Source organism: Salmo trutta, chromosome 30 (genome assembly GCF_901001165.1).
Source record: "Salmo trutta chromosome 30, fSalTru1.1, whole genome shotgun sequence".
NCBI classification, from domain to species: domain Eukaryota; kingdom Metazoa; phylum Chordata; class Actinopteri; order Salmoniformes; family Salmonidae; genus Salmo; species Salmo trutta.
Genome location: NC_042986.1, coordinates 6,197,915 through 6,224,832, shown reverse-complemented (window position 1 = coordinate 6,224,832; position 26,918 = coordinate 6,197,915). Strand labels below are relative to the sequence as shown.

Here is a 26,918-nt window from a genome sequence, read left to right as displayed (position 1 = left end):
CAGTTAGATAGAAAAGCATCTGCCATTCAACTGTATTAGGACAGTAGAATTATACCAATCACACTTTGACATTTTTTACAAAATCATATGGAAACCTTCGTCTTCTCAAAGGCCAACGGGTCACTGCGTAATAGGGAGCAGTAAGTTTTCCCATGGTCTAGCTAGCTTTTGTTGTAGGCTAGTGTGCAGCGGCTGCAGCAGGAGTTATCGAAAGGAGGTTATTGCTAAATTGTTACAGGGATTGAAACAAAAATAAATACCTTGACTGAAATTTAAGTCAATCTCAGATCGATTGTCTGCGGGGCAAAGTTAACCTCCCCTTTCATTAAAAAAGTAATGACCATCATGCTTTTAGGGAAAAAGATCATTTGAATGAAAATAATCTAAAATATAATTTCCAGCTCCACAAATGAGCTCAATAACATATTGGTAAACAATTATTTGTACATATTGGACCATGCATATAGCCTATGCATAGTCTATAGCAGGGGTATTCAACTCTTACCCTACGAGGTCCATAGCATGCTGGTTTTCTGTTCTACCTGAGAATTAAATGCACCCATCTGGTGTCCCAGGTCTACATCAGTCCCTGATTAGAGGGAAAGAATGAAAAAACACCCTAAAACTGACTTCGAGGTCTAGTGTTAAGTCTGAGGGGTCTGTAGTATAGTATCTATTAGCATCTCCAGAATCCATATGAGGGAACTCCGTCACAGTGATGGATAACTTTAACTCTGGAATAGCTTCGTCCTTTTCAAGAAAAAGTTACACTATATATTGAAAAGTATGTGGACACCCCTTCAAATTAGTGGATTTGCTATTTTAGCCACACCCATTGCTGACAAAATTGAGCACACAGCCATGCAATCCCCATAGACAAACATTGTCAGTGGAATGGCCTTACTGAAGAGCTCAGTGACTTTCAACATGGCATCGTTATAGGATGCCGCCTTCCCAACAAGTCAGTTCGTAAATATTTTGCCCTGCTAGAGCTGTACCGGCCAACTGTAAGTGCTGTTATTGTGAATTGGAAACGTCTAGGAGCAACAACGGCTCAGCTGCGAAGTGGTAGGCCACACAAGCTCACAGAATGGGACTGTTGAGTGCTGAAATGCGTATCGCGTAAAAATCGTCTGTCCTTGTTTGCAACACTCACTACCGAGTTCCAAACTGCCTCTGGAAGCAACATCAGCACAAGAGCTGTTCATAGGGAGCTTCATGAAACTTCCATGGCCGATCAGATGCACACAAGTCTCCAAGCGTCGGCTGGAGTGGTGTAAAGCTCGCCGCTATTTGACTCAGGAGCAGTGGAAACACATTCTCAGGAGTGATGAATCACGCTTCACCATCTGGCAGTCCGACAGACGAATCTGGGCTTGGCAAATGCCAGGAGAACGCTACCTGCCCGAATGTATAGTGCCAATAAGGATGTTTTTCATGGTTCGGGCTAGGCCCCTTTGTTCCAGTGAAGGGAAATCGTTACACTACAGCATACAATGACATTCTAGACAATTCTGTCCTTCCAAATTTGTGGCAACAGTTTGGGGAAGGCCTTTCCTGTTTCAGCGTGACAATGCCCCCTTGCAGAAAGTGAGGTCCATACAGAAATGGTTTGTTGAGATCGGTGTTGCATATTAACGCCCATGATTTTGGAATGAGATGTTCGATCAGTAGGTGTCCACATACATTTGGTCATGTAGTGTCAGTTTGAAATGATCATCATCTAGTGAGTGGAACTGTGTTTTTATTGCAGCTCGCTTGCTGTCGTAGCTATCTCTTTGAAAATAACTTATCTGTGTGAAACACAGTTGCATTCAAACTTTAGATCACCGGCTACTTTGTGTGCGGAATGTGAAAAATATGTTTGCAATGGGAAGTAACAGTTGTACAGTTCTATTGGGAATTGCTTAGCCTAATGGTTGTGTTTGTGTATTCTTATGATCGGGACCTACTGGCTTATTATGTCTGAGTGGAATGCGCTGCGTATTACAGTCAGTGTCCTTTCAGTATCATGAGACTGTCACAATCACATCCTTTGATCTGACACTGTTGTCACTGATAGTGGGATTTTTTATGAAGGGTTTATTGTATTATTAATGAATTTCATCTTGTAGGCTACACATTCACAGCTAAAATCTGAATTGTTGTACAGGCCTACAGTTAAAGAGAAATACAGTGGGGGAAAAAAGTATTTGATCCCCTGCTGATTTTGTACGTTTGCCCACTTACAAAGAAATGATCAGTCTATAATTTTAATGGTAAGTTTATATGAACAGTGAGAGACAGAATAACAACAAAAAAATCCAGAAAAACGCATGTCTAAAATGTTATAAATTGATTTGCATTTTAATGAGGGAAATAAGTATTTGACCCCTCTGCAAAACATGACTTACTAATTGGTGGCAAAACCCTTGTTGGCAATCAGAGGTCAGACGTTTCTTGTAGTTGGCCACCAGGTTTGCACACATCTCAGGAGGGATTTTGTCCCACTCCTCTTTGCAGATCTCCAAGTCATTAAGGTTTCGAGGCTGACGTTTGGCAACTCGAACCTTCAGCTCCCTCCACAGATTTTCTATGGGATTAAGGTCTGGAGACTGGCTAGGCCACTCCAGGACCTTAACGTGCTTCTTCTTGAGCCACTCCTTTGTTGCCTTGGCCGTGTGTTTTGGGTCATTGTCATGCTGGAATACCCATCCATGACCCATTTTCAATGCCCTGGCTGAGGGAAGGAGGTTCTCACCCAAGATTTGACGGTACATGGCCCCGTCAAATGATGCGGTGAAGTTGTCCTGTCCCCTTAGCAGAAAAACACCCCCAAAGCATAATGTTTCCACCTCCATGTTTGACGGTGGAGATGGTGTTCTTGGGGTCATAGGCAGCATTCCTCCTCCTCCAAACACGGCGAGTTGAGTTGATGCCAAATAGCTTCATTTTGGTCTCATCTGACCACAACACTTTCACCAGTTGTCCTCTGAATCATTCAGATGTTCATTGGCAAACTTCAGACGGGCATGTATATGTATTCTTGAGCAGGGGGACCTTGCAGGGGCTGCAGGATTTCAGTCCTTCACGGCGTAGTGTGTTACCAATTGTTTTCTTGGTGACTATGGTCACAGCTGCCTTGAGATCTTTGACAAGATCCTCCCGTGTAGTTCTGGGCTGATTCCTCACCGTTCTCATGCTCATTGCAACTCCACGAGGTGAGATCTTGCATGGAGCCCCAGGCCGAGGGATATTGACAGTTCTTTTGTGTTTCTTCCATTTGCAAATAATCGCACCAACTGTTGTCACCTTCTCACCAAGCTGCTTGGCGATGGTCTTGTAGCCCATTCCAGCCTTGTGTAGGTCTATAATCTTGTCCCTGACATCCTTGGAGAGCTCTTTGGTCTTGGCCATGGTGGAGAGTTTGGAATCTGATTGATTGCTTCTGTGGACAGGTGTATTTTATACAGGTAACAAGCTGCGGTTAGGAGCACACCCTTTAAGAGTGTGCTTCTAATCTCAGCTCGTTACCTGTATAAAAGACACCTGGGAGCCAGAAATCTTTCTGATTGAGAGGGGGTCAATTACTTATTTCTCTCATTAAAATGCAAATCAATTTATAACATTTTTGACATGCGTTTTTCTCGATATTTTTGTTGTTATTCTGTCTCTCACTGTTCAAATAAACGTACCATTAAAATTATAGACTGATCATTTCTTTGCCAGGGGGCAAACGTACAAAATCAGCAGGGATCAAATACTTCCCCCCCCCCACTGTAAATAAGGTAGACACAACAATTGTATAGATTAACAAAACAAAGAATTTGCTTTTAATTGTAATGGAGCCAGCTTCGGAGAGTTCTTTCACAACGGAGTGTGCCTGCTTATGGCGGAGACTGGAGCTTCTGGAAAGTGGCAACCCACTGGAGTTAGGTAAAATTATTTGATGATGGTGATGCCAGATTATCGATGCCAGATGATGCAATTGGGTGGCTGGCTCTGATATTGTCCTCTGCCTCTCTGTAGCCTTCCTGTAGCCTTCCTATGATTCCAGGCAATGGAGATGGAGTTGGCTTGAAGGCCCTGATGTCTTCCTCAGTCGTCTTCAGCTCAACCTCTTTGTAGCCTGGACTAAGTACTCCTCCACAACTAACGTGTATCATATGTTCCGGGATTCATCCAATGACATTGAGGAGTATACTACCTCAGTCATCGGCTTAATCAATAAGTGCATCGATGGCATCATCCCCACAGTGACCGTACGTGCATATCCCAACCAGAAGCCATGGATTACAGGCAACATCCGCATCGAGCTAAAGGCTGGAGCTGCCGCTTTCAAGGAGTGGGATACTAGAAATCCCGCTATGCCCTCAGACGAACCATCAAACAAGCAAAGCGCCAATACAGGATTAAGATTGAATCCTAATACACTGGCTCTGAAGCTCGTTGGATGTGGCAGGGCTTGAAAACTATTACGGACTACAAAGGGAAACACAGATGTGAGCTGCCCAGTGACACAAGCCTCCCAGATGAGCTAAATGCCCTTTATGCTCGCTTCGAGGCAAGCAACACTGAAGCATACACAAGAGGACGAGCTGTTCTGGACGACTGTCTGATAACACTCTCGGTAGCCGATGTGAGTAAGACCTTTAAACAGGTCAACATTCACAAAGCTGCGGGGCCAAACAGATTACCAGGACGTGTACTCAAAGTATGTGCGAACTAACTGGCAAGTGTCTTCACTGACATTTTCAACCTCTCCCTGACCAAGTCTGTAATACCTACATGTTTCAAGCAGACCACCACAGTCCCTCTGCCCAAGGAAGTGAAGGTAACCTGCCTAAATGATTACCACCCCGTAGCACTCATGGCTGATCATGGCTCACATCAACAACATCCTCCCGGATACCCTAGACCCACTCCAATTCGCATACCGCCCCAACAGATGATGCAATCTCAATCGCACTCCACACTGCCCTTTCCCGCCTGGACAAAAGAAACACCTACGTGAGAATGCTGTTCATTGACTACAGCTCAGCGTTCAACACCATAGTGCCCATGAAGCTTAACACTAAGCTAAGGACCCTGGGACTAAACACCTCCCTCTGCAACTGGAACCTGGACTTCCTGACGGGCCGCCCCCAGGTAGTAAGGGTAGGCAACAGCACGTCTGCCATGCTGATCCTCAACACTGGGGCCCCTCGGGTGTGTACTTAGTCCCTTCCTGTACTCCCTGTTCACCCACGACTGTGTGGCCAAACACAACTCCAACACCATCATTAAGTTTGCTGACGACACAACAGTGGTAGGCCTGATCACCGACAACGATGAAACAGCCTATAGGGAGGAGATCAGAGACCTGGCAGTGTGGTGCCAGGACAACCTCTCCCTCAATGCGAGCAAGACAAAGGAGTTGATCGTGGACTAAGGAAAAGGAGGGCCGAACAGGCCGCCATTAACATCGACGGGGCTGTAGTGGAGCGGGTCGAGAGTTTCAAGTTCCTTGGTGCCCACATCACCAACAAACTATCATGGTCCAAACACACCAAGACAGTTGTGAAAAGGGCACGACAACACCTTTTCCCCTTCAGGAGACTGAAAAGATTTGGATTGGGTCCCCAGATCCTCAAAACGTTTTACAGCTGCACCATCGAGAGCATCCTGACCGGTTGCATCACCGCCTGGTATGGCAACTGCTCGGCATCTGACCATAAGGTGCTACAGAGGGTAGTGCGGTGTCAGAGGAAAGACCAAAAAATTGTCATACACTGTTTTCTTTGCTACCTCACGGCAAGCGGTACCGGAGCGCCAAGTCTAGGACCAAAAGGCTCCTTAACAGCTTGTACCCCATGCCATAAGACTGCTGAACAATTAATCAAATTGCCACCGGACTATTTACATTGATACCCCCCCATTGTTTTTGTACACTGCTGCTACTCACTATTTATTATCTATGCATAGTCACTTCACCCCTACCTACATGTACAAATTACCTTGACTAACCAGTACCCCCGCACATTGACTCGGTACCGGTACCCCCTATTGCCCCCTCAACCTATAGCCTCGTTATTGTTACTTTATTGTGTTACTTTTTATTATTTTTTAATTTAGTTTATTTGGTAAATATTTTTTGAACTCTTCTTGAACTGCAATGTTGATTAAGGGCTTGTAAGTAAGCATTTCACGGCAAGGTCTACACTTGCTGAATTCGGCGCATGTGACAAATAAAGTTTTATTTTATTTGTTAGTGGCAGACCAAAGCGTGGCTCAACCTCAGGCCTGTTAGATTCAGTTGGACGCATTAAGTGATGCTATGGTTCTGTAATTTTTGTTGTTGTTGGTACAACGTGTTGGAAGATTTTGTTTCTCCCACTAGGTCCAATAGCCATCGTTCACTACTGCTGGTCTGATGAGACAGTGGATTGCGCAGTGAGATGGAAGAGTAAATAGGTTTTTCGCCGTCATAGCCTTAGCCGATGGTATGAGGTGGAATAGAAACTGGCTGGAACACGGTTTTAACCAATCACCATCCATGATTAAACCCAGCCTTTGTATAATTGAATTCATAGACTTCACTGTGGTGCTGCTATGCTAAAGACCTCTTCTGCCGCAATGCCAGACTCCTTCCAGCACATTCCTAGCCCGTGATTGAGTCCTGCTTTGGCTCTTAGGCCATGATTGGCTGCACAATCAGCCCCAACCTTTGGAAGTAATGCTCTTATCCTTGAAACGCAGGAGCTGATTTTGAGTTAATAGGGCCCTGGGACAGCGGTCTCTAACCGCATTTGCTCCCACTCTCCTTTTTTTGCCTCCCTTCTCTGCCTCTCCCCCACATGAAACACAGATTAGCCCACATATTCACACCTAAAGATACTAACACACATACACCTGCTACTATAGTTGTATTAAAGGTACAAATGGGCACAAAATGGAGAAGCACACCATGAGAAAGTATCTGAGATATAGCTAGAGGTTTCTTACTCCAATCTGATACAAAATATGTGTATGCACTTCTGGGTTTGGATCTATCAGAGTGTGTCTAGTAGCAGTGTTTGTGTATGTGTGTGTGTGTGTGTGTCTAACCAGAGGGAAGGCGTGGGAGATCTTTCCGTCGGGGGGCAGCTTGGCTCCGAAGCCATAGGCTGGGAAAAGCTTGTCACTGTCATAGTCCTGGATGATCTCCCCCACAGCTTTGAGTGCCATGGCGTAGGCGTTCATCTGGTACGGGTTCATGTAGTGGAGGGAAGTGGGCTGAGACGGATTACCTGTCAGAGAGCACAGACAAACACACATAGAGACACAACTGAAATGAAGATAAATGAACGTCCACTCACTGCTGATTCCTGTCGTGACCTATTCCACTGTGTTATATGATATGTGCATAAATATATTTTTGATATGGCCTATGACAGCCCTAAGCTCCAGACTTACCATTAGAAGCAGTGAAGTCGATGGCTACTGTGAAGTTGAGTTGTGTCCTGTTGGGAAGGACATAAAATAGATCAACTTGATCCAAATTAGAATACTGGCGTCCGAGAGGACCAAACCTCTTCGACCTGGACATTGATCAATAGTTTATTGAGTAGTTATATTACTCTGGCCCTGGTCCTATAGGCCAAATTGACTAACTGGTTAGACGTCGCAGTGTGGAGCAGTGTGAATGTAATGCAAATAACTCCATGTCCAAGACCTTTAGTCTGGGGGGGTTCTCAAGCTGTTTATCCACATAGCGACGGGCCGAATTAACACTGGGCTAATTAACATTCAACTCACCCGCCTCGGATGAAATCCACAAATGTATACTCTGACTCCACTTTGAAGGACAGCAGTGTTACCTGATGATCGTAGTGAGGGTGGGGGGGATGGGGAGAAGGATAGTATGATAACAATAATTACCCCTATGAATCAATACAATCGTGAAGCTGACAGGCAGATATGAGGAAGGTACTTACCGTGCCAGAGTTGATGTATTTCTTTTTCCTGCCCTTCTTTTTTGGATTTAGAACCTGGTTTGTGGAAAATAAACGAATGGATAAGAAAACGATTACAGTAAATTATTAATGCAATATGAACAGAAGATGCTTGTGGTGAATATTGTGCATAATGTGGATGTACATATCTATTCAAGGGACAACTGAAAGGATATGCCTTATAATAGTAATCACACACAGTATATACACTACCGTTCAGAAGTTGGGAGTCACGTAGAAATGTCCTTGTTTTTGAAAGAAAAGCAATTTTTTTGTCCATTGAAATAACATCAAATTGATCAGTTAATGTTGTAAATGACTATTGTAGCTGGAAACAGCTGATTTTCAATGGAATATCTACATAGATGTACAAAGGTCCATTATCAGCAACCATCACTCCTGTGTTCCAATGGCACGTTGTGTTAGCTAATCCAAGTTTATCATTTTAAAAGGCTAATTGATCATTAGAAAACCCTTTTGCAATTATGTTAGCACAGCTGAAAACTGTTGTTCTGATTAAAGAAGCAATAAAACTGTCCTTTAGACTATCTGGAGCATCAGCGTTTGTGTGTTTGATTACAGGCTCAAAATGGCCAGAAACAAAGCCCTTTCTTCTGATTTCGTCAGTCTATTCTTGTTCTGAGAAATGAAGGCTATTCCATTCGAGAAATTGCCAAGAAACTGAAGATCTCGTACAACGCTGTGTACTACTCCCTTCACAGAACAGCGCAAACTGCCTCTAACCAGAATAGAAAAAAGAGTGGTAGGCCCCGGTGCACAACTGAGCAAGAGGACAAGTACATTAGAGTGTCTAGTTTGAGAAACAGACGCCTCACAAGTCTTCAACTGGCAGCTTCATTAGATAGTACCCGCAAAACACCAATCTCAATGTCAACAGTGAAGAGGCGACTCAGAGATGCTTGGATTAGTTAACACAACATGAAATTGGAACACAGGAGTGATGGTTGCTGATAATGGGCCACTGTACGCCTATGTAGATATTTCAATTCCAGCTACAATAGTCATTTACGACATTAACAATGCCTATACTGTATTTCTGATCAATTTTATGTTATTTTAATGGACAAAAAAAGTTATTTTCCTTCAAAAACAAGGACATTTCTAAGTGACCTCAAACTTTTCAACGGTAGTGTATGTACACTGAGTATACAAAACATGAGATAGACTGACCAGGTGAATCCAGGTGAAACTATGATCCCTTATTGATGTCACTTGTTAAATCCACTTCAATCAGTATAGATGAAGTTGAGGAGAGGTTAAAGAAGGATTTTTAATCTTTGAGACAATTGAGACATTGATTGTGTATGTGTGCCATTCAGAGGGTGACAAACTAATGAAGTGCCTTTGAACGGTGTACTCTCAACAGTTTCCTGTGTGTATCAAGAATGGTCTACCAACCAAAAGGACATCCATCCAACTTGACACAACTTTGGGAAGCATTGGAGTGAGCATGGGCCAGCATCTCTGTGGAAAGCTTTCGACACCTTCTAGAGTCCATGCCCCAACGAATTGAGGCTGTTTTAAGGGCAAAAGGGGGGTGCAACTCAATATTAGGAAGGTGTTCCTAATGTTTGGTATACTCAGTGTATATGCTTCTGAAAATACACAAACATTTGTGGCTCACCTCATAGACATTAAACTGGTTTTGTCCACGCGAGAAATCTCTGTAACTTGTGGTAAACTCACCGATGAAATCATGGCTGAAGGGAAGAATAACTGAAGGTTTGACACACATTCACAAAGCCTTACAGACATTCATGTGTTCATCAAAAAGAGCACAAAAAAGTACCTTCCATCTCTGTCCCAGTCATAGACATCCACTTTAACCGTTCTAGTAGGGAAGCAGAAAAAACAATTCAAGAAACGTATTTAATTTGTTCAACATGACCTTAGACACAACCACCACAGACCTACTTACTCAAAGGAAAAAGTGTCATGCTGATACATGTCCAAGAGAGGTAGGCTGATGTCCTGTCAACAGTACACACTGACTCACAGAGACTCCGTCAGCATCGTTGACATTGATTGGTGTGAGATGTAGTGTAAAATCCTCTGAGTCAATTCCAATAACACCAGTGCTGGCCCCTGGGACACCACGGCCGACTGCTGGCATTATTCTGAATGCCCCAGTGACTGACAGGTGGCGTCATCATCTGGCTTTGTACTGTAGAGCAGGTTTCCCAAACTCGGTCCTGGGGCCCCCCCTGGGTGCACGTTTAGTTTTTTGCCCTAGCACTACACAGCTGATTCAAGTAACCAAGTCATCATCATGCTTTGATTATTTGAATCAGCTGTGTAGTACTAGGGCAAATACCAAAATATGTACCCGGGGGCACGAGGACAGAGTTTGGGAGACCCTGCTGTAGAGGTTCCCCATTGGCTCCCCCCAGACAGTGTCTTTCTCTAACCTGTCATAGTCCCCGTTACACAGGGCCCTCACTGCGATGGTGAAGGGCTGCCAAACAGGGTTCAGGGTGTTCTTAACCACCTCCGTCTTATGACAGATAGTGAACCTGGAACAGAGTAGTAGAGAAAGTTACAGAGAGGAACTCACAATGCACGTATCTGTGAAACTAGGAAATATCACAAGCATTGAGAGAATCCCAAGAACATGGGATACTGAGAGCTAGATACTCAGTCCAAGTACATGACAAACTGTGGTAGAACATTGAAAACACAGATGGAACTAGACATTGGATGTTCCCTCGGCAGGTACACTCACGTTCCATCTTCGTTACTTCGGTAGAAGACCAGGAAGGGGTCAGACTTCCCAAAAAAGTCCTTCTTGTCCAGCTTGTTGGCACACAGCTGCATGGTAGCAATGTCCTAGAGAGGAACATCAACAGAGAACTTTTGGATAGCTTCTCACTGTAGCACATAAATCAACATATTACTGTAGTCTAACCCTAAGGCAGGCTTTTCTTTTTACTTTTCTTGCCCGGGGTCACCCACCCAGGCAAACCTGTGACCCAGGGAGCTCCAACATATGTTCGCACCAAACATTTGACATCTCGTTTTATCATCAGGTGAATGATAATGGCAATTTGGTAGACAGTTTCATTATTTTCCCATTTTGACCTTCCCAACGTTCATTGGAAGAGGAAGTGTAAACTTTAACATAGTCTATTAGCTAGAAAGGTATCTTGGCAGTGTATAGAACATTTTCTATTAAAGGTATCTTTACTTTTACTCAAGTATTATATTTGAGAATTTTTTTCACTACTGCCTACTCTATGAATTCCTTTCATTAGCCATAGATTCTAGTTTTTTTATTTTATTTTATTTCACCATTATTTAACCAGGTAGGCCAGTTGAGAACAAGTTCTCCTTTACAACTGCGACCTGGCCAAGATAAAGCGAAGCAGTGAGACACAAACAACAACACAGAGTTACACATGGAATAAACAAACGTACAGTCAATAACACAATATAAAAGTCTATATACAGTGTGTGCAAATGAGGTAAGATTAGGGAGGTAAGGCAATAAATAGGCCATAGTGGGTAAGTAATTACAATTTAGCAATAAACACTGGAGTGATAGATGTGCAGAAGTTGAATGTGCAAGTAGAGATACTGAGGTGCAAAGGAAAAGAAAAACAAATAACAATATGGGGATGAGGTATTTGGATGGGATATTTACGGATGGGCTATGCACAGGTGTAATTATCTGTAAGCTGCTCAGACAGCTGATGCTTAAAGTTAGTGAGGGAGATATGAGTCTCCAGCTTCAGTGATTTTTGCAATTCGTTCCAGTCATTGGCAGCAGAGAACTGGAAGGAAAGGCGGCCAAAGGAGGAATTGGCTTTGGGGGTGACCAGAGAGATATACCTGCTGGAGCACGTGCTACGGGTGGGTGCTGCTATGGTGACCAGTGAGCTGAGATAAGGCGGGGCTTTACCTATCAAAGACTTAAAGATGACCTGGAGCCAGTGGGTTTGGCGATGAATATGAAGCGAGGGCCAGACAACGAGAGCATACAGGTCACAGTGGTGGGTAGTATATGGGGCTTTGGTGACAAAACGGATGGCACTGTGATAGACTGCATCCAATTAGCTGAGTAGAATGTTGGAGGCTATTTTGTGAATGACATCGCCGAAGCCGAGGATCGGTAGAAGTCAGTTTTATGAGGGTATGTTTGGCAGCATGAATGAAGGATGCTTTGTTGCGAAACAGGAAGCCGATTCTAGATTTAATTTTGGATTGGAGATGCTTAATGTGAGTCTGGAAGGAGAGTTAACAGAGAGTTAACCAGACACCTAGGTATTTGTAGTTGTCCACGTATTCTAAGTCAGAACCATCCAGAGTAGTGATGCTAGATGGGCAGGCAGATGCGGGCAGCGATCGGTTGAAGAGCATGCATTTAGTTTTACTTGCATTTAAGAGCATTTGGAGGCCACGGAAGGAGAGTTGTATGGCATTGAAGCTCGTCTGGAGGTTAGTTAACACAGTGTCCAAAGACGGGCCAGAAGTATACAGAATTGTGTTGTCTGCGTAGAGGTGGATCAGAGAATCACCAGCAGCAAGAGCAACATCATTGATGTATACAGAGAAAAGAGTCGGCCCGAGAATTGAACCCTGTGGCACCCCCATAGAGTCTGCCAGAGGTCCGGCCCTCCAATTTGACACACTGAACTCTGTCTGAGAAGTAGTTGTTGAACCAGGCGAGGCAGTCATTTAAGAAACCAAGGCTGTTGAGTCTGCCGATAAGAATGTGGTGATTGACAGAGTCGAAAGCCTTGGCCAGGTTGATGAACACAGCTGCACAGTATTGCCTCTTATCGATGGCGGTTATGATATCATTTAGGACCTTGAGCGTGGCTGAGGTCCACCCATGATCAGCTCAGAAACCAGAATGCATAGCAGAGAAGGTACGGTGGGATTCGAAATGGTCGGTGATCTGTTTGTTAACTTGGCTTTCGAAGACCTTAGAAAGGCAGGGTAGGATAGATATAGGTATGTAACAGTTTGGGTCTAGAGTGTCTCCCCATTTGAAGAGGGGGATGACCGTGGCAGCATTTCAATCTTTGGGGATCTCAGACAATACGAAAGAGAGGTTGAAAAGGTTAGTAATAATTGCGCCGGATAATTTTAGAAAGTGTCCAGATTGTCTAGCCCAGCTGATTTGTAGGGGTCCAGATTTTGCAGCTCTTTCAGATCATCAGCTGTCTGGATTTGCGTGAAGGAGAAATGGGGGAGGCTTGGGCAAGTTGCTGTGGGGTGTGTAGAGCTGTTGACCGTTGTAGGGGTAGCCAGGTGGAAAGCATGGCCAGCCGTAGAAAAATGCTTATTGAAATTCTCAATTATTGTGTATTTATTGGTGGTGACAGTGTTTCCTAGCCTCAGTGCAGTGGGCAGCTGGGAGGAGGTGCTCTTATTCTCCATGGACTTTACAGTGTCCCAGAACTTTTTGGAGTCTGTACTACAGGATGCACATTTCTGTTTGAAAAAGCTAGCCTTTACTGTCCTAACTGCCTGTGTATATTGGTTCCTAACTTCCCTGAAAAGTTGCATATCGCGGGGGCTATTCGATGCTAATGCAGTACGCCACAGGATGTTTTTGTGCTAGTCAAGGGCAGTCAGGTCTGGAGTGAACCAAGGGCTATATCTGTTCCTGGTTCTAAATTTTTTGAATGGGGCATGCATATTTAAGATGGTGAGGAAAGAATAACCAGGCATCCTCTACTGACGGAATGTCAATATCCTTCCAGGATACCCTGGCCAGGTCGATTAGAAAGGCCTGCTCTCCGAAGTATTTTAGGGAGCGTTTGACAGTGATGAGGGGTGGTTGTTTGACCGCAGACCCATTACGGACGCAGGCAATGAGGCAGTGATCGCTGAGATCTTGGTTGAAGACAGCAGAGGTGTATTTAGAGGGCAGGTTGGTCAGGATGGTATCTATGAGGGTGCCCGTGTTTACGGATTTGGGGTTGTACCTGGTAGGTTCATTGATAATTTGTGTGAGATTGAGGGCATCTAGCATAGATTGTAGGATGGCCGGGGGGTTAAGCATGTCCCAGTTTAGGTCACCTAACATTACGAATTCTGAAGATAGATGGTGGGCAATCAATTCACATATGGTGTCCCGGGCACAGCTGGGGGCTGAAGATGGTCTATAACAAGGGGCAACGGTGAGAGACTTGTTTTTGGAAAGGCAGATTTTTAAAAGTAGAAGCTCGAATTGTTTGGGCACAGACCTGGATAGTATGACAGAACTCTGCAGGCTCTGTCTGCAGTAGATTTCAACTCCGCCCCCTTTGAAATTCTATCTTGTCGGAAAATGTTATAGTTAGGGATGGAGATTTCAGGATTTTTGGTGGCTTTCCTAAGCCAGGATTCAGACACGGCTAGGACATCCGGGGTGGCAGAGTGTGCTAAAGCAGTAAATAAAACAACCTTAGGGAGGAGGCTTCTAATGTTAACATGCATGAAACCAAGGCTTTTACGGTTACAGAAGTCAACAAATGAGAGCACCTGGGGAATGGGAGTGGAGCTAGGCGCTGCAGGGCCTGGATTAACATCTACATCACCAGAGGAACAGAGGAGGAATAGGATAAGGGTACGGCTAAAGGCTATAAGAACTGGTCGTCTAGTGCGTTCGGAACAGAGAGTAAAAGGAGCAGGTTTCTGGGCGCGGAAGAATAGATTCAAGGCATAATGTACAAACAAGGGTATGGTAGGATGTGAGTACAGTGGAGGTAAACCTAGGCATTGAGTGGCGATGAGAGATGTTTAATCTCTAGAGACACCATTTAAACCAGGTGAGATCACCGCATGTGTGGGAGGTGGAACAAAAGGGCTAGCTGAGGCATATTGAGCAGTACACAGACTTCTTTCCTATCCGTAGCGTACAATTGTGCTACAATGATGAACATCGTTGTTCAGATGTGAAATTCCACATATCTTGTGTACTGTTCTCCACACCTCAATACAAGTGTAAGACAATTGGGTTTGGTAGTTTCAACTGACCTCTCCACTGTAAGACTATGTGACTGAATATCAACAGGGGTGAAAGGATAACTTAGTTCGCGTTCTATTATTATCAAATACAAGCCAGCATCCCCTTTACCCCAATGCTTCGCCAATTTAGACATTTCAAATGGTAAATTGTACAATTTAACATCTGGTAAAGCCAAGCCTCCTACATCACTTGGTGAGCATACCTTCTTCATATTAATCCTGTTTTTTTTCCTGTCCCACAGAAAAGTATTATAGCCTCATTATTGTTATTTTATTGTGTTACTTTTTATTATTTTTACTTTAGTTTATTTGGTAAATATATTTTTAACTCTTCTTGAACTGCACTGTTGGTTAAGGGCTTGTAAGTAAGCATTTCACGGTAAGGTCTACAGTTGTTGAATTTGGCGCATGTGACAAATAAAGTTTGATTTGATTTGTTAGTGGCAGACCAAAGTGTGGCTCAACCTCAGGCCTGTTAGATTCAGTTGGACGCATTAAGTGATGCTATGGTTCTGTAATTTTTTTGTTGTTGGTACAACGTGTTGGAAGATTTTGTTTCTCCCACTAGGTCCAATAGCCATCGTTCACCACCGTTACTAGAGGACACTGGAGATTGAATTTCAATATTGAAACAATGTTGCAAATATCGGAGATACAGTACAGACAGCAAAGTTGATACAAATATCTGCTGTTGAAAACCAAATGCTAGTCTAAAAGAATGAGGATATCATGTCTAGATGCGTTTTTACAATTTACAGTATCAATTGCCTGGCTGGTCTGATGAGACAGTGGATTGCGCAGTGAGATGGAAGAGTAAATAGATATTTCGCCGTCATAGCCTTAGCCGATGGTAAGATGTGGAATAGACACTGGCTGGAACGCGGTTTTAACCAATCGGCATCCAGGATTCAAAGACTTCACTGTGGTGCTGCTATGGCTAAAGACCTCTTCTGCCGCAATGCCAGGCTCCTTCCAGCACATTCCTAGCCCGCGACTGAGTCCTGCTTTGGCTCTTAGGCCAATCAAGGGCATGATTGGCTGCACAATCAGCCCCGACCCTTTGAAATGCTGCTCTTATCCTTGAAACGTAGGAGCTGATTTTGAGTTAATAGGGCCCTGGGACAGCGGTCTCTAACCGCATTTGCTCCCACTCTCCTTTTTTTGCCTCCCTTCTCTGCCTCTCCCCCACATGAAACACAGATTAGTCCACATATTCACACCTAAAGATACTAACACACATACACCTACTACTATAGTTGTATTAAAGGTACAAATGGGCACAAAATGGAGAAGCACACTATGTCCCACAAAAAAGTATTTATTTAGTTATTATGTCATATACACTGCTCAAAATAAAGGGAACACTTAAACAACACAATGTAACTCCAAGTCAATCACACTTCTGTGAAATCAAACTGTCCATTTAGGAAGCAACACTGATTGACAATAAATTGCATATGCTGTTGTGCAAATGGAATAGACAACAGGTGGAAATTATAGGAAATTAGCAAGACACCCCCAATAAAGGAGTGGTTCTGCAGGTGGTGACCACAGACCACTTCTCAGTTCCTATGCTTCCTGGCTGATGTTTTGGTCACTTTTGAATGCTGGCGGTGCTTTCACTCTAGTGGTAGCATGAGACGGAGTCTACAACCCACACAAGTGGCTCAGGTAGTGCAGCTCATCCAGGATGGCACATCAATGCGAGCTGTTGCAAGAAGGTTTGCTGTGTCTGTCAGCGTAGTGTCCAGAGCATGGAGGCGCTACCAGGAGACAGGCCAGTACATCAGGAGACGTGGAGGAGGTCGTAGGAGGGCAACAACCTAGTAGCAGGACCGCTACCTCCGCCTTTGTGCAAGTGTTCCCTTTATTTTTTTGAGCAGTGTAGTTTAAAATACAGGTCTGGAATATTCATAGGTAACATTGCAGAGATATAATTAAATTCTGGGACTACAACCATTTTAATCCCGTTGATCTTTCCCCATAAAAAAGTTTGATCTCTTCCCATTTTTCTATATTGGTCTTAATCTTGACTAGCAGTGGCTCAAAATTTAGTCCCATCACTTCCTCCAAATTTGAGCTAAATTTAGAACCCAAATCTTTCATCCCAGTAGGAACCCATTTCACGTTAAATGGGGTAACATTTCCAGAGTAACATATGGCATTAATTGACAGTGCTTTCGACTTATCCCAATTAATTTTGTAGCTTGACAAACTAGAATATGATTCAATACAAGTAAGTAATTGTGGAACAGACTGAAGAGGATCAGAGACCAGCAGTAGAATATCGTCTGCATACATAAGCAGCTTGTGTTTTTTTCCTCCTCCATGGACACCCCCAATTTCCGTATCTGTACTTATCATTGTCGCAAGAGGCTCTCAAACTATGGTAAACAGGAGAGGGGAAAGAAAGCAACCCAACCTTGTGCCTCTAGAAAGACTAAAAAAGGACACATAATTCCATTTGTAAGAACTGTTGCTTTAGGATTGGAATAAAGGACCCTTATCCCTTTACAGCCCACTCTACCCTATCAAATGCCTTCTCAGCAGCTAAGGAGACGGCAACGGTAGGAACTATATTTGAGCGGTTTAACCACATGAGGTGTAAGAGCCTCCCTGTTCATTATAAATCCTACTTGGTCACTATGTATGATCTTAGGTAGTGCCTTCTCTAAGCGTATTGCAAGGGTCTTAGTAAGAATCTTACAATCCACATTAAGAAGGCCATCCAGACCAGGTGACTTCCCTGCTTTCAAAGATAAAATGGCGGCTCTAACTTCCTGTTCTTTTATAGTACAGTCTAGGTCCTCTACTTTGCTATCTGATAATCTAGGTAATTCAATACCAGATAAAAAAAGTATCCATATCTATGGAGCTCGCTGAACAAGAGGATATACTGTATATACATCTTCATAAAAACATTGAAACATTGTTTATCTCTTTGGATGAGGTCACCATTTTATTGCCCTTCTTAAATTCTGGGATTACGTCAGAAGTGTTCTGCATTTTTAGTTGTCTTGCTAGTAGCCGGCCTGTCTTCTCACCTCCCTCATAAAAACTGGTTCTAAGCCTAAACAGCGCATATTCTCTCTTTTTTGTTATACATTTTGTGCAACTGAAATTTCCGTTTGCAGGCAGTTTGAAACGTGCTATCTGTGCAATGTATTGCCAAATCCCTTTCCAATACACATTTCTCTGTTTCTAATCTTTTTACTGCTTCAGTCCCTTCCCTCTTCTTTTTGGACGCATATGCTATTATTGTCCCTCTAATATATGATTTAGAGGTTTCCCATACTGTGGAAATCCTTTCAGGTGAGCCTACGTTGATCTCAAAAAAGGATCTAAGATCATGTGCTAGTGATTGGCTAAATATCTAATCTTGCAATGGTGTTGAGTCTAAATCTACCCGTCCTTACATTTTCAGAGTTTATATCAATATGTAACTCTACTATAGCATGATCTGTGAGGGCGATGGGCCCAATCTTGCAATCAATCACATTATTAAACATGAAATTAGATATTAAGAATACATCTATTCTGGAGAAAAAAGTATATTCTCTATCATTAGGATGGACTAATCTCCATATGTCTGTAAGGCCCATATCTTCTGCCAGCATATGTATTGCAAGTCTATCTTTTGGCGTGGAGTTACCTGTAAATTTACTTCTATCAATCATATTGTCCATCACTTGGTTAAAGTCTCCAGGAAGGACAATCTTCCCCTCCATATTTCCCAGTATAACGTTGACCTCATGAAAAAAATGTGGGTCCTCCTTGTCGGGAGCATATATGTTGCATAACACTACCTTAATCCCATTTATAAGAGCCTCAATGCAGATAAGCCTGCCAGACTCATCAGTGTTGCTTCAACATTACAAAATGAAGTATTTTGCTTATCAGAATAATCACCCAGTTTTGTTTGGAATTAAATGAGCTATGATAAACTTCTGCAACCTAGCCTCCTCCAGATTTCAGTGCCTCTGTATCTGTTAAATGATTCCTGTATGAACATAATATCTGCCTGTTTTGATATAAAATATGTCAAAATCTTTTTTCTCTTCACTTGGTTACCACAACCATTTACAGTATGTTCCAAGTATCCATATTTGCTCTGAGAAGTTATAGCCTGTGAGCATGAAGTGCCCCTTTTAACACGTCCCAACTCTAATGAGCATCATTATATAAAATTGCACAATATATGCTCCTACTGTAGAAAAAAAACGGTGTAAATAAACATGGAAAACCAATCCCCAAATTAAACAAAGCAACATAACGTTGCTTCTCGATGAATCAATCATCACATAACTGTCTTTGATGCTGTAGAAGATAACCTGCAGTCTCAACAAAAATTAATATATTATTTTATTTAATTAGTTAGTTAATTAAGAACAAAATCTTATTTTACAATGACGGCTTACCCCGGCCAAACCCAGACGACAGTTGGGTGCCGCCATATAGGACTCCAGATCACAGCCGGTTGTGATATAGCCAGGGATCGAACCAGGGTCTGTTGTGATGCCTCTAGCACTGAGATGCAGTGCTTTAGACTGCTGCGCTACTCAGGTGCCCTTATGGTCAGTGAGGTGGTCCGTGAGGTGCATGAAAGGCCAAATTAGCAACACTCCCCAGAGTCCCTCAAACAAATAGGCTACCTTCATTTGTATTGTAAACTGCATACAATTCAACTTGTACTTTACCTTGTCTCGTCTTCTTTATCTAGGCTAAACACCTTACTCTCGCAATAAACTTTCTGCCTCCACGTTGTCCTTGAACATCATTTTATTTTCCTTTCTAGGTATAGAGAGCAGGGTCGCTGAGAATGGCAGATTTCAACTGCGAGGATGCCGTCTCCCGTCTGGAGAAGGGCAATGAGAATCACAAGAAAAAGCTGTATATATTTTGGAATCGTGTCGAAGAACTTGAGAACAGAAGGAGAAATACGGGGAAATTAGTTCATCTGAAAGAGGGGAGTGAGACTGGCGGTGGACTAATCTTGTGTGTGCAGAAAATCATTGCAGGCATGAATTTGAAATTTAACGAATGGGAATGGGCCCCCGAGAACAGTTCTCATCCGATTCCTACAATCTACAGCCCGGGACAAGGTACTTAAAGCAACGAAAGAAAAGGGTGGCTTTCAGTGGGAAGGCCGCCGGCTGTCTTTTTTCCCGGCCCTTTCCAGGAACTGGCAATGAAGAGGAAGAAGTTTGCAACGGCGAGGAAACAACCACACGAGAAGAACATCAGGCACACACTGCCACTCTGCCCCATCCATCCTCTCTTGTGTCGCATCAACTTTTTCCTTTAGCTCGGTAGTTGTTTTTATCGTGGCGACATCGGATGCAACACCCAACAAAGTCGTATTCATCTTTCCCATTTGCGCAAATAGATCCTTCAGATTTACAGATTTCTCTGGGGTTATGTGTTTATCCATGTTTTGGTGGGGGTTTCGGGAGGACTTCCTATTTATTTGCTAGTCGATGTGGCCTTCTGTGAATACTGCGTGTTAGGCCCGAATAAGTTTTTAGCATGTGTCGACATTCCAATAACGCCACTTTAGCGAGATGTTTCAAAATGTAAATGATCTTTATATTATACTGTACTTCAAGTCAATATATTAAGTGTATGTCGTTGAATTTCAATATTTACATGCGGGCATTTGCAGCTCTCTAAACTGCTGCCATCTTTTTTGGTAATCACACATGACTCTAACGCGGCTATTTTGAAAGATATCATGAAGAACTGCGTAAGTGTTGCTAATGCTCTCCACTTTCTGGAGGACCGAGTTTTGAAATCAGTGTAATGCTCGGTGGAAACAGGGTATGATATCTAAGGAGATGGAGAAAATTCAGCCGTTTGATTCAAAATAATGTGGAGGGAGTTGAAAAGAGAACACACAGTAGAAGGCTGTTGTATAAAACACCTGTCTCTGAGATTATATCTTCAAACTAAAGGCAACCATGGCATCCATGACAGAGAGGGAGAAGCGTTCATCCATGTATACGGGTAAGAGAGTCTAACAAGCTACATTTTCAGATGTTATACATTTAAAATATTTTCAGAAAGTCGTTTTCATTGCAAGTTTAATCATACTGTAATGAAACAGGCAGAGAGCAGGCCTCAAACCCTCAACCTTCTAGCCCGAAGTCCAGGGCGCTATCGTGTGAAGCTAGCCGTACAACATGTGAAGCTACCGTACAGCATAATAACCACAGAAAACATGTTTAGCTTTAATAGTGACATCGAGCCAACCCCTTTTACCTCGAGAGGAAATTAAAAAACAACACCGTACAGAATTCATCACATGGAAGCTATTATTCAGTCTGAGGGCTTAACAATATGTATGGCTGTTTATGGTCTGTCAGTGGTTGTGCATCCATTGGTTAGTCCGCTGCTCTGTTTTGGGTAGAAGGACTAGTAGGACAGGTCCCTGTGGAGACGCCCCGGGACTGAAGCATCACGCATGGAGCCACTGTAATGAGCTCGTCTTCTCCAGCGCAGTGCAACGCGGGGCAGACTCAGAGGTGGCTGATAACAGGAGAGGGGCATCATGGGAAATCTCTTAGCAGCCAGTTCCTCAGTGACAGAGTGGCGAGCTCCGCCCACGCTCATCTGAATCTGAAAGCAGTGTCTCTCTCGCTCTCTGAGAAAAATCCTCTCAGTTATTTCTGGGGTAAACAAACATGGAGATCAACTCTCCCTCTCCTTTCTCTCCTAGTCTTGTTTTTGTAAGAAGTGTTGACATGCTGAATGCACTGAGGTGTCTGTTTAACCTACTTGCACACAGCTCGGACACCCATGCATACCCCACAAGACATACCACCAAAGGTCTCTTCACAATCCCCAAGTCCAGAACAGACTATGGGAGGTGCACAGTACTACATAGAGCCATGGCTACATGGAACTCTATTCTACATCAGGTAACTGATGCAAGCAGTAGAATCCGATTTAAAAAACAGATAAAAATATAACTTATGGAACAGAGTGGACTGTGAAGAGACACACACACTCTACACACACGTACACAGGGATTTCGTATTGTAGATACGTGATACTAGAGTAGTGGCCTGAGGGCACATACTTAATGTGTTGTGAAAAGTGTTATGAAATGCAGTGTCATGTAATATTTGAAATTGTATATACTGTAACTGCCTTAATGTTGCTGGACCACAGGAAGAGTAGCTGCTGCCTTGGCACAACAATGGCTGAAACATAAGCTGACTTTCGTGGCCCCAGAGGGGAAAAGGTGACTTGTCAGGTACTAACCCTACAGTTACTGAGCTCCTCCGCCGCAAAGATAATGGCCCCCAACTTCTTCCCAGGAATACCACTGTGAAAGACAAAAATAGAAAATGATGGAAGAGAGAGGGGGAGAGGGAGAGTGACAGAGAGAGAGACAGGGTGAGATATCTTGTAATACTAATGACAATATGATACAGTCATATAGTCACAGTCCCGCTCTTCCTCAGAATATTGAGTCAGAATTCATTAACCATGCAACACATACTGCATAGCACGTTCACACAGCCATCTTTCCTATCTTGTTCTGCTTTAATGCAGTTGCCATCACATCAAGGTTAAAGCGTTTGTTTTTGCTTCATTTAAACTTACTTTCACTTTGTCGATTCAATTTATTCCAATTAAGGCACGATTCAATGAACTGAAAGGATAGCGAGTGAGAGCGAGGGTAGAGAAAGCCAGAGCAGACAAGTGCGAGAGAGGGTGAGCAAGAGGCTGTGTGACAGTAAGGGGCTTGCGAGGTCAAACCTGCAAGCTGGTCAATTACTGTGCAGTGGGTAAATCTGGGTAACTCTGGGCCAGCTATAGCTCGCTCCACTCCCCTCCTCCAGTCATTAGTAGAGTGAACTCCTGGGGAGAATCTCAATTGCAGTGCACTGATTCCTCCCATCCTCTCTCCTTGCCTCTTTATCAAACCCCATTCGATGAGAAGGTCAGAAGGGAGGGACCTCTGATCTTCTCATCTCATGAGGTTTGAGAAGGATGTGAGAAATCAAGGAAATGCAATTGAGATTCTCCCGTGGTGCAGCTCATCCTCTCACCACATCCAGCACGTCACTCTCTCTGACAGGGGCGACCTCCTAGCACATCACCTTATCACCTACACTGAGCAGAGGCCTTGTCTCACAGTGGTACAGGGTGCTGATGGGTCACCTATCCAGGTATCCACCATGTCTCATCTTCCACCTTGACACACATTTTTCTATTGGTATTTCCTGCATAACAGAGCTGTCCAATCAAACCATGTCCAATCTCATAGCGTGCTCACTGAGTTACAGAGGTGGTACCGTGCAAGACTATTACAGTGTGCAAGTCTTACTGCGTTTGGGCATCCCTCATAAAACCCTCTGCTTTTACTATAAGGTGTTATATCTAGGGTTGCAAAGCTATCGGTAATTTACCAAAAGGATCGTAATCTTGGTAATTAATAGACAATCCATGGCAATCTATGATAACGTTGGTCATTTATACATGAATAACTTTTACTAAATGTATTCATATATAGTATACATTTTTATATCCGTATCCATATTGTCCATGAGTTTCTAGTGGATAGACCATAAGGTTCAAGAGAAAATAGCGTAATTAATATAAAAAAAACCATCTAATGAACAATGACATTATTTGTTATTAACTCTGCAACTCTTCCAACTATTGACTTTTTTTACAACTGCCACCAGTTTGATGCCAAAACATTGACAACAAATATATACTAACATAGTTAAATAAATAAGTGTGTAAAAAAAAATGTATACAAGATATTTCATGTTGAAATCCTCATATTAAACACCAATTGTATTCACTAAGTTGATGGTTAATATTTAGGATAATGTTTTATGGCTTTGATATTCAATATTTTATTTAAAAATCATCTCATTTAATTATTTCATATTTGTACATGTGATACGGCCACACAGAGAGCCAGATATAATTACAGAGACCTGGGGTAATCTGAAGTACCCCAAAAGGTCACTAGATGTCATCTTATAAATTTCCATATAAACCTTGAAAGTGACCAAAACTGGTAGTTTACTGGTAAACTTTGAAAGTTTCCAGTAATATACCCTCCCTTTTGTAACCCTAGTTATAGGACACATTGTGAGTAATCACAGTAAATTGGGGAGGAAATGGAAAATGAAGTGGAAAACAGAGTTTCCGTCTTCACCATCCTGAGATAATATACGATGATGTTCTGGACATGGAGAGAAAATAACAAATTACTGTATGTTTCCTTGGTAACTGAAGTCACAGTATCAGCAGCAATCAGGACACGTCGTCAAATTACGTCATAGAAACAGCCATTGAGGCCCTTTAGCAGACAACTTGAGCACTAGGGCAGAAATCCTGTTAGCTAGAGGCCCACTACGTCTCAATGTGATTAGACCTTGGAGAGAAGGATGCCCTTCAGAAACCTATCTTCTCCCTGTCACTCCCCTCCCCTGTCTGCAGGCAAATGGGATGGCAAGAGTAGCGACAGGTAAGCAACCTATTCTTGAGCTGAAGAGTCCAGAGATTTCTACACTATATATACAAAAGTATGTGGACACCCCTTCAAATTAGTGGATTTGGCTATTTCAGCCACATTCTCTGCTGCCAGGTGTATAAAATCAAGCACACAGCCATGCAATCTCCGTAGACAAACATTGGCAGTAGAATGGCCTTACTGAAGAGCTCAGTGACTTTCCAACAAGTCAGCTGCCCCAGTCAACTGTAAGTGCTGTTATTGTGAAGTGGAAATGTCTAGGAGAAACAAAGGCTCAGCCACGAAGTGGTAGGCCACACAAGCTCACAGAACGGGGAAGTGCGTAGCGCGTAAAAATCATCTGTTCTCGGTTGCAACACTCACTACCGTGTTCCAAACTGTCTCTGGAAGCAACGTCAGCACAATAACTATTTGTCGGGAGCTTCATGAAAGGGGTTTCTATGGCTGAGCAGCCGCACATAAGCCTAAGATCACCATGCGCAATTCCAGGTATCGGCTGGAGTGGTGTTAAGCTCGCCGCCATTGGACTCTGGAGCAGTGGAAATGCATTGTCTGGAGTGATGAATCACACTTCACCATCTGGCAGTCCGATGGACAAATCTGGCTTTGGCAGACGGCAGGAGAACGGAACGCTACCCGCCCGAATCCATGCTGCCAACTGTTCCAGTGAAGGGAAATCTTAATGCTACAGCATACAATAACATTCTGGATGATTTTGTGCTTCCAATTTTGTGGCAACAGTTTGGGGAAGGCCCTTTCCTGTTTCAGCATGACAATGTCCCCTGTGCACAAAGTGAGGTCCATACAGAAATGGTTTGTCAAGATCGGTTTGGAAGAACTTGACTGGCCTGCACAGAGCCCCGACCTCAACCCCTTTGAACACCTTTGGGATGAATTGGAACGCCGACTGCGACTGCCCTTCCTCACCAATGCTCTTGTGGCTGAATGGAAGCAAATCCCCACAGCAATGTTCCAACATCTAGTGGAAAGCCTTCCCAGAAGAGTAGAGGCTGTTATGGCAGCAAAGGGGGGACCAACTCCATATTAATGCCCATGATTTTGGAATGAGATGTTTGACAAGCAGGTGTCCACATACTTTTGGTCATGTAGTGTATTTCAGAGCTGCATTTCTATTGAAACATATTGTCTATACCGTGCAGATCAAAGTTAAAAACATGTATTTGTAATAACAATGCACTTATAGTAAGGGCATTATGGCGAAACAAAGCCCTATGTATTTTGAATTGCAGTCCACAATAACTAGAGAATGACAGACAGATCTGGACACATTAGAAAGTAACCATTAAAAGAAGAAAGAAAACCTAGTTCATTATGGATGTATTTGGCTGCCTTGTTCTATCTTTGCAGCTGGCCTTACCAAAAGGGGTCGAATACAACATTCAGGATGTGTCAGCTCGGCTAGCGCCAACAGTCCTCAATATTTCAGGACCATGGCCCAGATTCAGACGGGTTGAGCCAGAGGTGGGATAAAGCACAATACTGGAACAACTTCATGAGACAAAGATTCAGTTGGCCAGGCAGAGAAAAGAAAAGGGATGGTTCCTGCACTCTGTGTCTGACATGGAGACAGTGGGCCGTCTGTGATGCACTTTGGGAGAACATAGTTCCTTACCTTCCATGTACGTGACACATTGACAGCTGGGGAATTATTTATGACAAAAGTAAAATCCATCTTTACCCAGCGCTATTGTACTGTCTGGATATAGACTGGACGAACCGCCCTTGCTGTCTCTGCCTTGCCGGTTCCCCTCTCTCCACTGGGATTCTCTGCCTCTAACCCTATTACAGGGGCTGAGTCACTGGCTAACTGGTGCTCTTCCATGCCGTCCCTAGGAGGGGTGCGTCACTTGAGTAGGTTGAGTCACTGATGTGGTCTTCCTGTCTGGGTTGGCGCCCCCCCTTGGGTTGTGCCGTGGCGGAGATCTTTGTGGACTATACTCGGCCTTGTCTCTCGGAGGACCTGAGCCCTAGGACCATGCCTCAGGACTACCTAGCATGATGACTCATTGTTGTCCCCAGTCCACCTGGCCGTGCTGCTGCTCCAGTTTCAACTGTTCTGCCTGCGGCTATGGAACCCTGACCTGTTCACTGTGATTACTATTAGTTGACCATGCTGGTCATTTATGAACATTTGAACATCTTGGCCATGTTCTGTTATCTCCACCCGGCAAAGCCAGAAGAGGACTGGTCACCCCTCATAGCCTGGTTCCTCTCTAGGTTTCTTCCTCAGTTTTGGCCTTTCTAGGGAGTTTTTCCTAGCCACCATGCTTCTACACCTGCATTGCTTCCTGTTGGGGTTTTGGGCTGGGTTTCTGTACAGCACTTTGATATACCAGCTGATGTAAGAAGGGCTATATAATACATTTGATTTGACTTAGTGTCCTGAAAAGTCTGCCACAAAAATGTTGAAAATAAAATCCCCAAAAATGACCAAAGAAATTAACTAATGATGAGCTGTAGCCAAAGTA

At 43.4% G+C, this 26,918-nt stretch overlaps 1 protein-coding gene across 3 annotated transcripts in view; it reads right to left on the bottom strand.

The window, feature by feature from the left end:
- LOC115169011 (copine-9) overlaps positions 1-26,918 on the bottom strand; it is a 108,342-nt gene that overhangs the window by 12,507 nt on the left and 68,917 nt on the right. For 2 of the 3 annotated variants that reach the window (XM_029724612.1, XM_029724613.1), the window contains 9 exons: positions 22,194-22,257; positions 10,696-10,799; positions 10,382-10,486; positions 9,763-9,804; positions 9,598-9,673; positions 7,935-7,988; positions 7,756-7,817; positions 7,414-7,460; positions 7,066-7,247 (listed from right to left, as the gene is read on the bottom strand). In XM_029724612.1, coding sequence (XP_029580472.1) covers positions 7,066-7,247; positions 7,414-7,460; positions 7,756-7,817; positions 7,935-7,988; positions 9,598-9,673; positions 9,763-9,804; positions 10,382-10,486; positions 10,696-10,799; positions 22,194-22,257 — 736 coding nt within the window. Of the gene's footprint in view, positions 1-7,065; positions 7,248-7,413; positions 7,461-7,755; positions 7,818-7,934; positions 7,989-9,371; positions 9,391-9,597; positions 9,674-9,762; positions 9,805-10,381; positions 10,487-10,695; positions 10,800-22,193; positions 22,258-26,918 lie in introns of those variants that run through there. The other variant, XM_029724614.1, reaches the window with a different exon arrangement.